The 16,043-nt window shown below is 46.1% G+C and overlaps 1 protein-coding gene across 2 annotated transcripts in view; it reads right to left on the minus strand.

Annotated features, from left to right (window-relative positions):
• Window positions 1–209: 209 nt before the first annotated feature.
• Window positions 210–16,043, minus strand: part of LOC130108439 (guanine nucleotide-binding protein G(i) subunit alpha-2) — a 90,526-nt gene continuing 74,692 nt past the window's right edge. Inside the window, exons 4-9 of one of the 2 annotated variants that reach the window (XM_056275358.1) lie at window positions 14,561–14,721; window positions 11,396–11,524; window positions 3,076–3,205; window positions 2,539–2,692; window positions 2,182–2,374; window positions 210–1,392 (exon numbers count right to left, since the gene is read on the minus strand). In XM_056275358.1, the coding sequence (XP_056131333.1) occupies window positions 2,184–2,374; window positions 2,539–2,692; window positions 3,076–3,205; window positions 11,396–11,524; window positions 14,561–14,721 (765 nt within the window). In that variant the 3' untranslated portion in view covers window positions 210–1,392; window positions 2,182–2,183. Of the gene's footprint in view, window positions 1,393–2,156; window positions 2,375–2,538; window positions 2,693–3,075; window positions 3,206–11,395; window positions 11,525–14,560; window positions 14,722–16,043 lie in introns of both variants that reach the window. The other variant, XM_056275357.1, reaches the window with a different exon arrangement.

A 16,043-nucleotide genomic window follows, 5' to 3' on the forward strand; every position in this document is an offset into this window, starting at 1 on the left:
ACAGTTGATCCCAAGTATTTAAACTCATATGCCTTCGTCATCGCTACTCCTTGCATCCTCACCATCCCACTGTCCTCCCTCTCATTCACGCACACTTTGCAGCAGAATGCTACTGCATGTTGTTGAGGTGCATGACAGTCTTTTAGCTGAATTGATGGAACAGTGCAGCAGCACACCACACCGCAAAACCAGAGATGAAGTGACCAAAACTTTATTTATATTTAACAATTTAACAGCGCTTATGCATGTCGATATTTATTAAATACAGTGACTTATTTGTCTCAGCGTCGTGGGTTTGTCGTTGATCGCGGGTCATGTGAACTGCACTGGAGTAGAAATAGCCCTAATTCACACTATGAAAGTTGCAAGTCAAGAACAAGTGTAAACAGATATCAAGGCACGAACATAATGCAAAAGACCTGAAATGAAACAAACAAGACGGAACAACTCATGTTACCTATAGACGTAATTTTAAATATCTCAGAATGACACATTTTTTTTTGTTGGTTTTGCTTCTCTAAAGACACGTCTTCAGGAATGTTACTCGGCGTGTGAGGACTACAGGCTACTCTATGGACGGTCATGCAGAACAGTGCAGTATAGTACAGCAGTGAGTATCAGTTCTGTGTAAACATTGTACAAAACGATTTTTCCCATAACCCATTTTCTTTCTCCATGCTTGATAATTGTACTCTAAAAAATAAGCCTCTGTGCAATCGAACGTTTGATAAAATGCAAACATTAGTCAACATAAAGTCGTTACAGTAATATAAAATAGTCATTTTCTGAACTAACCTCTGATGATGGAGCGGAACCAAATGGAGAAGCAAGATGAAAATGAAAATGTGAGCAGCATCAATACAAAAAAAGAGACCAATTAAATTAAATTAAATTTCAACCATCTAAGAGCAGCGGTTCTCAGTGAGGGGAAAGCCCATGGCTCTTTACAGGGCCGACATTTTACTTTACTGTGTTTCTATGTACAGGTTAGCATGTGTTACAATAAATTAGAAGTTCCACTGCTGTGTCAACTTGTAACCAATTAGCTATTTAAATCCCCGCCACAAGTCTAACTTAAAAACAGCCGTTTTCAGATGAGTGTCCCAAATATTCGATGATTAGCGGTACTTCGTCCAAATGTCTAGCTATTTGGAGGGGTTTAACATGGCAAGGTTTGAGAACCCCCCTGGTCCTACGTTTTCAGAAATACACAAAAACAGCACGTTACAGAGGAAACATAAAAGTTGGGGATTCGGTGATTGTGGAAATTCTGCCAGACTTCCCTCTTGTGAATTCAGTCTGTTATTATTGTTTTCATTATGAAAAGCATTCCTGTGGCAGTCTCTCATGCAGTCCCTCTGTGCACTGGACCATCGTAGCAGGTCAGGATCCCTGAGTGAGAGGGAGACATGGGCTTGGAATCACAAACAAACCACCTTTGGGAAGACACCATAGAAATAACATGTAGGTTCACTAAAGTGCAAGGCTCATTTCCGTTTTTACAAAACAAGGCCATGTAACTTGATATTTCATACTTAGTCTTGGAAAGCCATTTTGAAACAATTAAAATCAATGAAAAACTGGTAGTTAATTGTTGGAGTTAATGGTATTTATTTTTTGGACTTAATCTTACAGTTAATGTTTATGTCTACACTAACCAATCACATAAAAAGATATATATTCTTTTTTTTAATTTCCCCCCTTTTTCTCCCCAATTTTACCTGTACCCCACTCTTCCGAGCCATCCCAGTCGCTACTCCACTCCCTCTGCCGATCTGGAGAGGGTTGCAGACTACCACATGCCTCCTCCGATACATGTGGAGTCGCCAGCCGCTTCTTTTCACCTGACAGTGAGGAGTTTCACCAGGGGGACGTAGCATGTAGGAGCATCACGCTAGTCCCCCTGACCAGGGCTAATGCAGCAATCAGGACACATACCCACATCTGGCTCCCCACCCGCAGACACGGCCAACTGTCTACAGGGATGCCCGACCAAGCCAGAGGTAACACAGGGATTCGAACCGCCGATCCCCGTGTTGGTAGGCAACGGAATAGACCGCTATGCTACCCAGATGCCCCAAGATATAGACCTTTATGGACACATTTGTATGAGATATTGAAATGTAATGTCAAGGTTACACGATATTTGCACCCACCACCATGACATTTCTCTGGCCACACCTTCAGAAAAGACCACAGTCTTTCAGATTGTTCTTGATGATGACGTCGGTGACAGCATCAAACACAAACTGCACGTTCTTAGTGTCAGTGGCACAGGTGAAGTGGGTGTAGATCTCCTTAGTGTCTTTCTTCTTGTTCAGGTCCTCAAACTTGGTTTGGATATAACTGGCTGCTTCATCATACTTGTTCGCTCCTATGAGAGAAAAGGGAGAAGTCTGGAACGAGGCTATTTGGTATTAAAAAAAAAAAAAAGGTCCAACTACAGTAACTGCATCAGCCTGTACTCATGCTCCCATATTGCTGCATAGCACCACCTATGGAGAAAAACGTGTCCGTGTTACTCCTCAGTCTGTCTACCTGAGTACTCCGGGAAGCAGATGGACAGTGGGCTGCGGGTGATCTTCTCCTCAAACAGGTCCTTCTTGTTGAGGAACAGTATGATGGAGGTCTCTGTGAACCACTTGTTGTTGCAGATGGAGTCAAACAGCTTCATGCTCTCATGCATGCGGTTCTGTGGAGGGCAGATGTATGTTACAGCAGAGCAGGTGAAGCCACCACTGGGAGGCGATGTTTCCTAGCATTTGAAATGTCACAGATAAAACTGGCAGGGTAAGCTCTTTTGGCACCATGTTTAGGCAAGGTCCCTCCTGGGTCCTTCCTCTAAACTCATCAGACTCTCAAATAAATTAGGGTCAAATGATTTAAATTACTCCAAAAGGAGCTTTTGTATTTCCTTTGGCCACATAAAGTGAAAGGGAAACAACCTGATAGTAGTTTTATGGTATCTCGGTTAAGTTGTCATAAGAAGGAGATTCCTCCAACTGACTGAACAATTATATACAATGGCACGTTATGAATGACATGTGTGATGTTGAACTGGCGGTTGTTCTTTACCATCTCCTCATCCTCGGCCAGCACCAGGTCATATGCGCTGAGCGCCACACAGAAGATAATGGCTGTGACTCCTTCAAAACAGTGAATCCACTTCTTCCGCTCTGAACGTTGGCCACCCACATCGAACATCCTGAGGAGAAAAGAAACAGATAGGAGGAGGGTTCTGAGTATTGAGGTGAGGTGATGTTGCTTTAGGAAGACAAGATCAGGGGGCATGGAAGCTATGGTGGAAAGATAAGAGGAGGAAGGTGTGAAGGAGAAAGTGAAGGTGACATGTCTTCCCAAACTGCGCATTACCTTTTCATGAGGTCGCTTTGAGAACAGCAGGAGTGAGAAGTAGAGGAGTTATCTGTTAGAGGCAGTGAGCTCTGAGAAAAGACTGAAGGGCCAATGCAGTGCAGCTGGTTACAGAGGGCCTCTATCTTTTTTCTTCTTCCCCCCTTTCTCTCCCCAGTTGTACTTGGCCAATTACCCCACTCTTCTGAGCTTTCCCCAGTCGCTGCTCCACCCTCTCTGTCAATCTGGGGAGGGCTGCAGACTCCGTATGCCTCCTCTGATACATATGGAGTTGCCAGCCACTTCTTTTCACCTGACAGTGAGGAGTTTCACCAGGGGATGTAATGCGTGGGAGGCTCACGCTATTCCCCCCAGTTCCCCCTCCCCCCTGAACAGGCGCCCCGACCGACCAGAGGAGGCGCTAGTGCAGTGACCAGGACACATACCCACAATCCGGCTTCCCACCCGCAGACACGGCCAATTGTGTCTGTAGGGACGACCGAACAAGCCGGAGGTAACACGGGGATTCGAACTGGCAATCCCCATGTTGGTAGACAACGGAAAGAGGGCCTCTATCTTTGTATCAGAAACCAGGCTAAAGCCGGGATCAGACTATATGATTTTTTTTTGTCTTTCGAGATGGTCACCATGCCAGACTAGGCTATCATAGTGCCAAACGTTTTTGCCGTGTTTTGGCCAGGAGACTGGCAACACTACAAGTATGACCCCGACCAATCATCGTATGCTGCTTTTCGCGATCTAGCACGAGTTCATAGGTCATCGGGGAGGAAGGTCAAGAAATTGTCAATCATGGCTACAGAAACGCTGTGTGATGCTGGCGGTCTTGTGTTCCGAAACGAAAAAGAAAAGAAAGAAACAACAATTGTGGCTGCTGTTGTGGTTAGTGCTACTGGGGAATCATAACCTAGCATAGCTTAACCAGCTACTCACCGAGTTGCTGAAGCGCCTCTGCTATTTCTTGCTAACATTTACCTTTTTTGACTCTGTCATGGTACTCCCTCGAGGAAACGTCAAAAAGGCAAGGGTATTGTTGCCACTGTTCAATGTACCTTTCCTCGGTTTTGTCGTTTCACCTGACAGCAGCAATAGCAGCATCACTTTCTCTTAACATAAGTGCACCAGAGAGCACTGTCATCCTCTTGGTCAGTGTCAAGGAACACGTCGTAGGAGTTGTCAGAGGAGGGAGGAAAATACAAAAAATTCTGACATGCTAGACTTTTCGTCGGGGTGTCGTGGGGCTTCCCAGATGCCACATCGCTGCTCTTCAATTATGTCACACTAAATGGGGTAAAGACACCTGTTCCGTCATTCCTGATGTTCATTATCGTGCCCGATACTGGAACTTTGTCAGCGATGACAAAATTGTGTCAAAATCGGGCTGAAGCCATGTAGTCTGGTCCCGGCCTAATGGGGACTCTAATGCTGGGATCAGATTACATGATTTCAGCCCGATTTTAACATACCTTTTTTGGGGGGATTTCCCCCCTTTTTTTCTCCCCAATTGTACTTGGCCAATTGCCCCACTCTTCCGAGCCTTCCCGAGCTCTGCACCACCCCCTCTGCCTATCCGGGGTGGGCTGCAGACTACCACATGCCTCCTCCACATGTATCAGAGGAGGCATGTGGTAGTCTGCAGCCCTGAAAAGAAGCCAGCCAGGTGAAAAGAAGCCAGTTGCTTCTTTTCACCTGACAGTGAGGAGTTTCACCAGGGGGGTATAGTGCGTGGGAGGATCAAGCTGTTCCCCCCAGTTCACCCCCCTGACCGACCAGAGCAGGCGCCAGTGCAGTGACCAGGACATATACCAACATCCGGCTTCCCACTCCTAGACACGGCCAATTGTGTCTGTAGGGACGCCCGGCCAAGCCGGAGGTAATATGAGGAGTCGAACCGCTGATCCCCGTGTTGGTAGGCAACGGAATAGACAGCCACACCACCCGGACACCCCATTTTGACATGAGATTGTCGTCACCGACAAATTTCCAGCATTGGGCACGGTAACGAATGTCAGAAATCCCGTAATCTGATCCCGGCATTAGAGTCCCCTTTATGCCAGGATCAGACTACACGATTTAAGCCCAATTTTGACACAATTTTGTTGTCATGAACAAATTTCCAGCGTCGGACCCGATAATGAACATCAGGAAGGACGAACGGGCGTCTTTAACCCATGTAGTGTGACATAATGAAGAACAGCAATGTGGTGTCTGGGATGACACCCTGACGAAAAGTCTAGCATGTCAGAATTTTTTGTATTTTCCTCCCTAGTCTGACATCTCCCACGACTTTGACCAATAGGATGACAGTGTGCTCTCTGGTGCACACGTGTAATGTAACCCAGAATTCTTTCTCTCTCGGCCCCCCTAGTCTTACAGGGATCTCTCCTGCACGCCCTGGTTAAGATTACTGTCTCTGCATTGTGTTAAGGGTGGGTGTGTCTTGTGGGAGAGAAACTGAGCTGGGTTCTCTTACTGCGGCAGTCTGTTATTTCCTTGACATTGGAACTAAGCAGCCATCACAGATCTAGGAACCTTGCAAGTTCATGCAATACGTATGGAAGTACGGTGTCCTGCACAGGACTAATACGTATGGTCAGCTGTAAAGGAACCAAAACAAGGCAAGCGCACCACCTAACGGCCAACTTTAGACAACTGCCATACATCTACCCCCTCTTTCTTCGATGGCATCCCAGCCATCAGACTGAGGAATGATGAACTAAACCCACCCATTTAACAAATACCAAAGCAACAAGTACTTGTGGTGTAGGTTTTTGATGGTGTTATCTGTATGTTGTGTGTGTGCTATATGAAGGTGCATATGTGTTAGTGACAACACTCTTTGTACTTGTTGGGCTTAACTATGTCCTGTTGTTCTCTCCTTGCTTTAACCCTCTGCCACTGTCTCCATTCTCATTCTATCTTTTGCTGTAACTCTCCAGTCTGGGGACGCAACACTCAAATGACAGTCTCTTTGGAGGACGTCTATCTCTTGGCAGATTTCTCCTAAGAGCACTGGACCCATGTAGTGACTCGTTCCAACTGACCGGTTCACTGGTCTCCTGTCCTCCTATCTCCTGTACCGTCTTGAGTTCTGTTTGTTTGTTCAACCTGCTCGTCTGCCCCTTTCATTTGGGCTTCCCCTATGCTCTGCTCTGTGTTCTCCATCTCTAGATACTCCTCTGCACTCCTCTCAGTCTCTGCTAAGCTTACCTCCCAGTCTGCCTCCTCACTCTTGCTAAACTCTTCCTGAAGAGACCCCATCAGAAGAAGCATAACATTGTGTGAGGAGATTGCGGTGGATGACTCTCTCTCTCTCTCTCTCCATCCTCGGACCGCACCACATACACCGGAATCCCGGGCTGTTTCTTCACCACAATGAGTTTTGTCTCCCATCTATCTCCCAGTTTCTTCCTCCCTTCCACATGGCATATTTTAACCAAAACTCTGTCTCCAGGTTTGAAAACTTGGTTCTTCGCTTTTTTGTCATAGTACATTTTTTGTTAGTCTTTGGCATGCTGCGACATTTGGTTAGCATGTGACAAACAATCCTGGAGGGCTTGAACATAGTCACTGTACTCACACAGCTTCTTGTTGGTAGACAGCCTGAAAATGAAGTCAACTCGGAGCCTGGGATGCCTACCAAACATCAGGAAATATGTCATGTATAGCTGGCTCTGGGTCAAGGGGGTGAACATAAACCTGCTCGTCCTGAATATGGTGATGCGATTGCTTTGGCCTCACTGTTGGCTGCCTACTAGGAGCACCAGCAGGCTTTCCCTCCATATCCCCAATTGACTGCCCTGGAAACGTACTTTCAGAAGATACGGCGTGGTTGTGGCTTATTGGTCGGGGTCATACTTGTAGTGTTGCCAGTCTCCCAGCCAAGAAACGGCAAGAATATATGGCACTATGAGGGACTAATCTGACATGGTGACTAACATGAAAGACAAAAATATTTTAGCGACCGGAGGTGGTCGTTGCTGTACTGATGGCTACATGCTGGGGAAGTGCAAAAGATTCTAGGACTGTTAACGTTTGTGTTCAAATCATTGTTTATTAATGTTGTATTGATGTTGTGTTGTTCAGATGTTTGACTCGGACTGGGTAGACGACCATGACTGTTATTTGTAAGTTCAAAAATGACCTTATTTCGGGAAGCCATTGTTCAGCAACCATGGGGAGGGGCAGAATAAAGGAACACTCCTGGGGTTGTGCAGTGTGTGGGACACAGGAGCTGATATTCTAAATGGATCCTTGCCTCTCCTTTCCTGTCAGTTCTGTTCGGTTCTGACGGAGAGTTAAAATTAAACAGCACTCCCAGGGTCATGTGGTATATAGCTTAGCCTGCCCCGCTTCCGTGTGCTGTCAGACCACCTTCGGTGTTTTATCCTCGGATGCAGCTCCAGCCAGGGCCATGTTCCCTGGGCCCACCAGACACAGCAGACCAAGCTCTCTCAGCTAGACACCTTAGACACACCTTCCCGCACTCCACATGGTGACACCAGAAATACAGTCAACACTAGGTGAGGCCGCCTATCAGAACTGCTGGTCTGCATGGGCTAGCACATAGCTTAGCCTGCCCCGCTTCCGCATCCTGTCAGACTGCCCTCGGTATTTCCTCTTCGGGCATGGCTCCAGGCAGGGCCATGTCCCTGGGCCCACAGGACGCAGCAGACCAGGCTCCCCCAACCATCAAACGAAGACACAAACTTAGACGCAGACATTGACAAAGACACTGCATGGATGGTACTGCATGAGGCCGCCACAAACGTAGCTCACGCCACCATCTTCCCACACTGGTACTGCGTGAGGCTGCCGCAAACCTAAGTTCACACCGCCATCTTCCCACAGCGGTACTGCGTGAGGCTGCCGCAAACCTAAATTCATGCCGCCATCTTCCCACATCGGTACTGAATGAGGCCGCTACAAATGTGAATTTGTGCTGCCATCTTCCCACCCCAGGACCAGGTGTTATGATGTTATGTTTCAGCCAACCTAAGAACTATCTTTGCTTGTGTGTAAAATGAAACCTTTGCCAAAGGGGAGATTTTTCTGTTTAAAGATTCATTCCCATAGTTATTGTTGCAAAGGAACAGTGACTTTCTCCCTATTGATTGTCTCCATGTATTATTCAGGCCAAATAAGGAGGCTGCAACAGAAGTTAAATGTCAGACAGGGAAAAGAGTTTATCTGAAAGCAGGTCACACCAGAGCCCGTTTGGTGCCTTCAGACAGACCGAGAGTGACGGCTGGATTTATTTATCAGCCAGATCTATTTGACTGGTTAAACCTGACAAATCCTCACGCCAAGGATCCAACAATTTTATACACTGTTCTCCCCATCACACAAGGCATATCAGGCATTGGGGTGGTATACAGTAGTAAAAAATAGAAAATGCATCTTTAACACACTGGACCACTGCTTCAGCCCAAGCCTTGTGATCGGTGGGAAAGTGACGTAGGTTTCATGTAGGAGTCGGTTGTAGACAAAACTTTTATAGCTTATGTTTCCCCTGACAGTCTTGTTTCCCCTTACAATCAGTCAGGAGGCTTTGAAGAGGCGGCACATGTCTTGGATTGACTTCATTTTCTGTAACTCAAAACTTGCCACAATATATCTGATTTGGAACACAAGTGTGACGGAAGTACCCAACCTCCAGCTAAACTTATAGCACACATTTTTGGCCCTGGATTAGGAAATATTTGGACGTCTATATCTGATATACGATCAGAAACTCTTTAAATCGTAGTGTAGCGGTCTATTCCACTGCCTACCAACACGGGGATCCCGGTTTGAATCCCTGTATTACCTCCGGCTTGGTTGGGTGTCCATACAGACACAATTGGCCGTGTCTGCGAGTGGGAAGCCGGATGTGGGTATGTGTCCTGGTTGCTGCACTAGCATCTCCTCTGGTCAGTCAGGGTGCCTGTTCAGGGGGGAGGGGGAACTGGGGGGAATAGCGTGATCCTCCCACACGCTACATCCCCTGGTGAAACTCCTCACTGTCAGGTGAAAAGAAGCGGCTGGCGACTCCACATGTATTGGAGGAGGCATGTGGCAGTCTGCAGCCCTCCCTGAATCGTCAGAAGGTGTGGAGCAGCAACTGGGACAGCTCGGAGGGGTGAGGTAATTGGCCAGATAGAACTGGGGAGAAAAAATAGACTCTTTAAATCCACATCAAATCCTCACCCCTGATTTCTATCTCTGCAGTTCCACAAAACTTTACACTTTTCACTACCAAAACTTGTGCTGTAGTTGCATTAACTATGTTGTTAGCTAGATGTTGAATTCTCTCAGGCTGGAAATCTCCAGCCACTCCCTTAGTAGCAACGTGGCTTAAGGGCTGTTATGCAGCTTTAAAAAAAATGGAGAAAATGACATTAACCTTTCGGGTGTCAACTAAAAAAATTCCTCACATAGGGGCAACCCTTCCTATCATACTGAAAACCAGCCAATACATCCTTCAGACTGACATTTGTGTGTGTCTGCAATATATTTGTGTGCGCCTGTGGATATGTGTTTGTGTTTGGACTGTACTTTGTCATGTACAGAACGTGGGATGTACGGCGTAGGGTGAGTTGTCCAGCAGTTTTATGTGCATGGTTTGGTAGACCCATGGGTCAAACTATAAAAAAGCAAGCTTACAGAGGCTTCGAGTGGCTTATAATGATACTATGAGACTACTGCTGAAAAGACCTAGATGGTGTAGTGCAAGTGAAATGTTTGTGGCTGCAGGAGTCAATACCTTTCAGGCTCTTCTAAGAAATTTTATGTATAAATTTATTTGCCGGCTTAATGACTCTGATAATGTAATCATCAACAGTTTGACTAATATAAGATTCAGTGCCACACGCTACCAATCCTGGCTGTGGGACCACTGGTATGGCTGCCTTCTTTTAACACACTGACTTGTTCCATTTATGTTATTTTATTGTGTTTACTCTGTGTATTGTCTAGGGTTTGTCTTTTACCTATTTGTCTTTGTCTGTTATGGACCATGAGTCTGCAATAACGTTTTGAAATGAAAATTCCATTGGGAAAAAGGGGAGACTCGTGTCTAATTTTCAATGTGTATGGAGATTGTACTTTCCAATAAAGATATATATATATATTTTTAAAAAAAGTGGGGGTGGATCCCTAACTGTGGCTCTGTGGGAATCCCTAGTATTGATCTGATGTCTTCGAAATAACATTGAAAATGTATAACCAATAAAAACAATGTTAACAAAAAAAGAAATCTTGGACAGAGTAATGCACTTGTTTCAGTTAGTGGGAGATGACGTATAATCCAAAGATTATTTGGTATTATTACTTGGAAAAAAAAAACCTATATAAATAATTTTAATCCCATTATTGTGCATTTACTTAACCCAGCCACTGAGGATTCCCGAGCCCAGATAAATGGGGAAGGTTGTGTCAGGAAGGGCATCTGGCGTAAAACCTTTGCCAAATCAAATAGCCGGACCATAAATCAGATTTCCATACCGGATCGATCGAGGCCCGGGTTACTAACGACCGCCACCCGTACTGTTGGCCAGCAGGGTGCCGGTGGAAACTATGCTATAGTTTGGACATGTGTGGAGGAGAGATGCTGGGTATATTAGGAGAAGGATGCCGAATATGGAGCTGCCAGGGTAGAGGAACCGGACCCGGACCAGAACCTCATGCAGACTGTTCAGACAGACGAGACATAACCAGATAGTGGACACAAAAAGAGTTAGACATGAGATTTGTGTTTCCTGAAATATAATGAAGAGACGGAGAGATGGAGAGAGAGAGAGAGAGACAGAGATAGAGGGAGACGGAGAGAGAGTGAGAGACAGACAGAGAGAGAGGAAAGCCAAAGAGGAGGTTTGTGGATGTGGTGAGAGAGGACATGCAGGTGGCTGGTGTGACAGAGGAAGATGCAGAGGACAGGAAGAGATGGAAACGGATGAGCCACTGTGGTGACCCCTGACGGGAGCAGCCAAAAGTAGTAGTAGTGGTGGTAGTAGTAGTAGTAGTAGTAGTAGTATTGTGCATTTACTTGAAGTGCAGTTCCTTGAAGGTGAAATGAGTCTCCACGATGCCAGTGGTCTTAACTCGAGTTCGCAGCACATCTTGCTGAGAGGGGATGTAGTCTGCCTTGGCTATCCTCTCTAGGTCATTCAGATAGCTGGGAGACAAGAGGGGGGGGGCACACACTTATTGTAAGTATAGTACACCAACACATAAATTACTGCGGCTTAAAAACAAACACTAACGACAAAACACTCCGATAAATGAGTCCGTTTTGCTGGGCTGCAGTTGAGAGCAATGAATGACATTAAATTTGTGGGTCTCTCCATTTGTGTCTTTGTCTCGTGCATGTCTTCAAGTATGCTTCAGATGTATGATGTAGTCATGATATTGCTTGTTGCATTACATATTGCGTTGAGTAATATTATGGTGGAAGTTAGCACATTCATTGTGTGCAATAATAAAGCGCATGGTGCATTACATTTTAACGACTGCAGCAACATATTGTGTTGCTGTGCATAAATAGTTATTCATGTGAGACTGCTGATTAAGTTAATGTGGACTCATACCCACTGCGATTTGATCAATGAGCAGATTTCTTTGTCAACATATTTGCTTCTTACCATCGCTCCCCCTCAGTGGGCTTTATGTACGATGTCAGATAAAGGGAAAACAAATAGATAACCCCCCCCCCACCCTTTCCCCTCAATTGTACCCGGCCAATCACCCCACTCTTCCGAGCCGTCCCGGTCGCTGCTCCACCCCCTCTGCTGATCCGGGGAGGGCTGCAGACTACCACATGCCTCCTCCGACACGTGGAGTCGCCAGCCGCTTCTTTTCACCAGACAGTGTCTGACCAGAGGAGGTGCTAGTGCAGTGACCAGGACGCATAACCACATCTGGCTTCCCACCCGCAGACACGGTCGATTTGTGTCTGTAGGGACGCCCGACCAAGCCAGAGGTAACACGGGGATTCAAACCGCCACACTACCTGGACGCCCAAACAAACAGATCATTTGAGCTCTGTACTGTAATATATTTCAGGAGAAATTCTCATGCAACTTGTTAACACGGCTTTACGTGGGCTTGGTGCGGTACATTTGCAATTGTCTGTCTGTTGTGATTCCATGTGTGATGAAGGTCTGAACAACAGAAACTGCACACGCTTTTGACTCATTTCATTACAGCAAAGTGTTTTTTTTAGATGGATAGTTTCACTCATCGCTTCATCCCTCCTGGTAGAAAATGCCAGAGCAGGGAAAAGGACTTGGAAAATGATCAAATTCTCCGATTCAGTCCTGAGGAAAAAAAAGATGTACGGTATATTTAAAGACCAGTGTGAGATGTAGACATTAAACTGGATCTATAAAACAGAAATGGGTTAAGGCCCCTCAAAAAAAAAAAGATTTGAATCAAAACACAACACAGACCAAGTGAACCAAATCCATCGCTCGCCACCCCCCCTTCTCCCTAAAATACTCCTTTCCCACTTCTGTTCTCTTTCCCGGTCTCTTCTTGTTGTCCCCTCTTCTCTAAAGGCAGACCGACCGTTGGTCAGTCGGGAACAGTGGAGGTGTTTGTTCTGTGCAGGACACAGCTTGCTTTACTTACACAAGCATTACATCATCATCCAAGGCCAGCTGAGAGCTTTAGTGGCCAAGTCAACCTACGCCTCACAAACACGGCACAGATAGTGGGGGATGGCTTCTCAATTAAAATGATCGAGCTGCTCATGCGTGTCACATTATTATAATAGCAATAAGCTAATGAACCGAGTTAACCTGCCCCACAGTAGTCGGCAGTGCTCGAGAGAGGCTGGCAAAGATAAAAAAAAAATTTTTTTTGATTTTGATATACTCTATTGATCCCCATAGGTAAATTATGCTCTGTATTTAACCCATCCTACCTGTGTAGCCAGGAACAGGGGAAAGCCACCGTGCAGCACCCGGGGACCAACTCCAGTTCTTCTTGCTATGCCTCGGTCAGGGGCACAGACAGGAGTATTAACCCTAACATGCATGTCTTTTTTGATGGTGGGGTAAACCGGAGCACCCGGAGAAAACCCACCGCAGACACGGGGGAGAACGTGCAAACTCCACACAGAGGACAACCTGAGATGACCCCCAAGGTTGGACAACTCCGGGTTTCGAACCCAGGACCTTCTTGCTGTGAGGCGACCGCACTAACCGCTGCACCACCGTGCCGCTCAATTTGACAGTATTTAAACAACAGACCTATTTTGGGGGGTCTTTGCAATCCTAATAGAGATTAAAAAAAAAACTGTTTTGACATCATGTGCCAGATTTGGACTTTTCTGTTTAGGGGAACGGCATGACAGGATCACCAATACATGGCTTAAGGCAACAGTTGAGAAATAGCTGGAACAGTTGGACAGTGCTACCACGGATAACAGAGCAGATCAGTGACTGCATTTTCAGCCTGCTCCATGATTTATTATCAGTAGTTGACTCGAGAGTAATCCTGGCATTTTAATATCGCAGACAACCCCAACACATGGTCATTTACACATGATCAAAATGATACCTCTTACACTCAAATTCAGTCATCTTAAGTATTCATGAGCAGTAATCAATTGTCGTAGTTTATTCAGAGGAATATATCGACTGTGCTTGAGAGCAGTCTGGGTTTTTATCCATGAGAAAAGTGAAAAGTAAACGTGAGGCTTTGTGCTCCGCTGGTGAGATTTCAGGTTGCATCAGTAAACATAACCCTGAATGGATGAAAGAGTCACTCAGCAGAAGTCAACCGATATAGATAAGTCTTTATCACCTCAGGGAAATCTAGTAGAGGTCTTTCATAGCAGCAACAAATTAGAAAGAGGTGTCATTTTGCAGGAAGGGGGAAAAAAAGAGTCAATTTAACTGGCGGCGAAGCTAGTTTCACACTCGGCTACATTTACATATATAGTGGCGGTATACAGAGTTGGGTGGATGCAGGGCCAGGCTTCACATTGCCTGACGAGGAAGAGGATGTAGGTAGATGTGGAAGGGGCTAAGTTTACACCTGTGTACATAATTTATACATATGCATGAAAAAAAAACCCTCTTGGATTCTTGTGGGAATTGCATGTGAGTATATCTTCTTTTAGAGCTATCATACCATCCTCAGGGGAAGGGTGTGGCGTGCGGGGGGGGGGGGGCACAACACAGTTTGCAAATATGTCCACACTCACTAGGCTGCTGAATCGTTCAGCTGGTACTCTCGTGAACGCTTAAAGCAACTCTGTATGCCGCCGTCAGCCCACAGCCGTCTGATGACATTGGCCAGGTCGTCAGGCAGAATCCCCTGTTCTTCAGCAGCTGCAGAGAGAGCAAACAGCTGACGGGCATCATCCTGCAGGAGACAGTAAAGAAACAGCGGAGGGCGGTGGATAAGATGCCAAAATAATGCTATCACGGTCAAAACTTCCCGGCAAGATAGATTAAACAATTCTTGTGTCAGTAAATGCAGAATGGAGTAGCATTACTCGTGTCCACCTGTGCCATGTTTGTGGATGAGTTAGATGTATTATTGTGGGAAAATGTTGGGGATATACACTCACTGGCCACTTTATTAGGTACACCTTGCTAGTACCGGGTTGGACCCCCTTTTGCCTTCAGAACTGCCTTAATCCTTCGTGGCATAGATTCAACAAGGTACTGGAAACATTCCTCAGAGAGTTTGGTCCATATTGACATGATAGCATCACGCAGTTGCTGCAGATTTGTCGGCTGCACATCCATGATGCGAATCTCCCGGTCCACCACATCCCAAAGGTGCTCTATCGGATTGAGATCTGGTGACTGTGGAGGCCATTTGAGTACAGTGAACTCATTGTCATGTTCAAGAAACCAGTCTGAGATGATTCGAGCTTTATGACATGGTGCGTTATCCTGCTGGAAGTAGCCATCAGAAGATGGGAACACTGTGGTCATAAAGGGATGGACATGGTCAGCAACAATACTCAGGTAGGCTGTGGCGTTGACACGATGCTCAATTGGTACTAAGGGGCCCAAAGTGTGCCAAGAAAATATCCCCCACACCATTACACCACCACCACCAGCCTGAACCGTTGATAAAAGGCAGGATGGATCCATGCTTTCATGTTGACGCCAAATTCTGACCCTACCATCCGAATGTCGCAGCAGAAATCGAGACTCATCAGACCAGGCAACATTTTTCCAATCTTCTATTGTCCAATTTTGGTGAGCCTGTGCGAATTGTAGCCTCAGTTTCCTGTTCTTAGCTGACAGGAGTGGCACCCGGTGTGGTCTTCTGCTGCTGTAGCCCATCTGCCTCAAGGTTCGACGTGTTGTGCGTTCAGAGATGCTCTTCTGCATACCTCGGTTGTAATGAGTGGTTATTTGAGTTACTGTTGCCTTTCTATCAGCTCGAACCAGTCTGGCCATTCTCCTCTGACCTCTGGCATCAACAAGGCATTTTCGCCCACAGAACTGCCGCTCACTGGATATTTTCTCTTTTTCGGACCATTCTCTGTAAACCCTAGAGATGGTTGTGCGTGAAAATCCCAGTAGATCAGCAGTTTCTGAAATACTCAGACCAGCCCGTCTGGCACCAACAACCATGCCACGTTCAAAGTCACTTAAATCACCTTTCTTCCCCATTCTGATGCTCGGTTTGAACTGCAGCAGATCGTCTTGACCATGTCTACCTGC

This window comes from Lampris incognitus, chromosome 2 (genome assembly GCF_029633865.1).
Source record: "Lampris incognitus isolate fLamInc1 chromosome 2, fLamInc1.hap2, whole genome shotgun sequence".
Taxonomy (NCBI): Eukaryota; Metazoa; Chordata; class Actinopteri; order Lampriformes; family Lampridae; genus Lampris; species Lampris incognitus.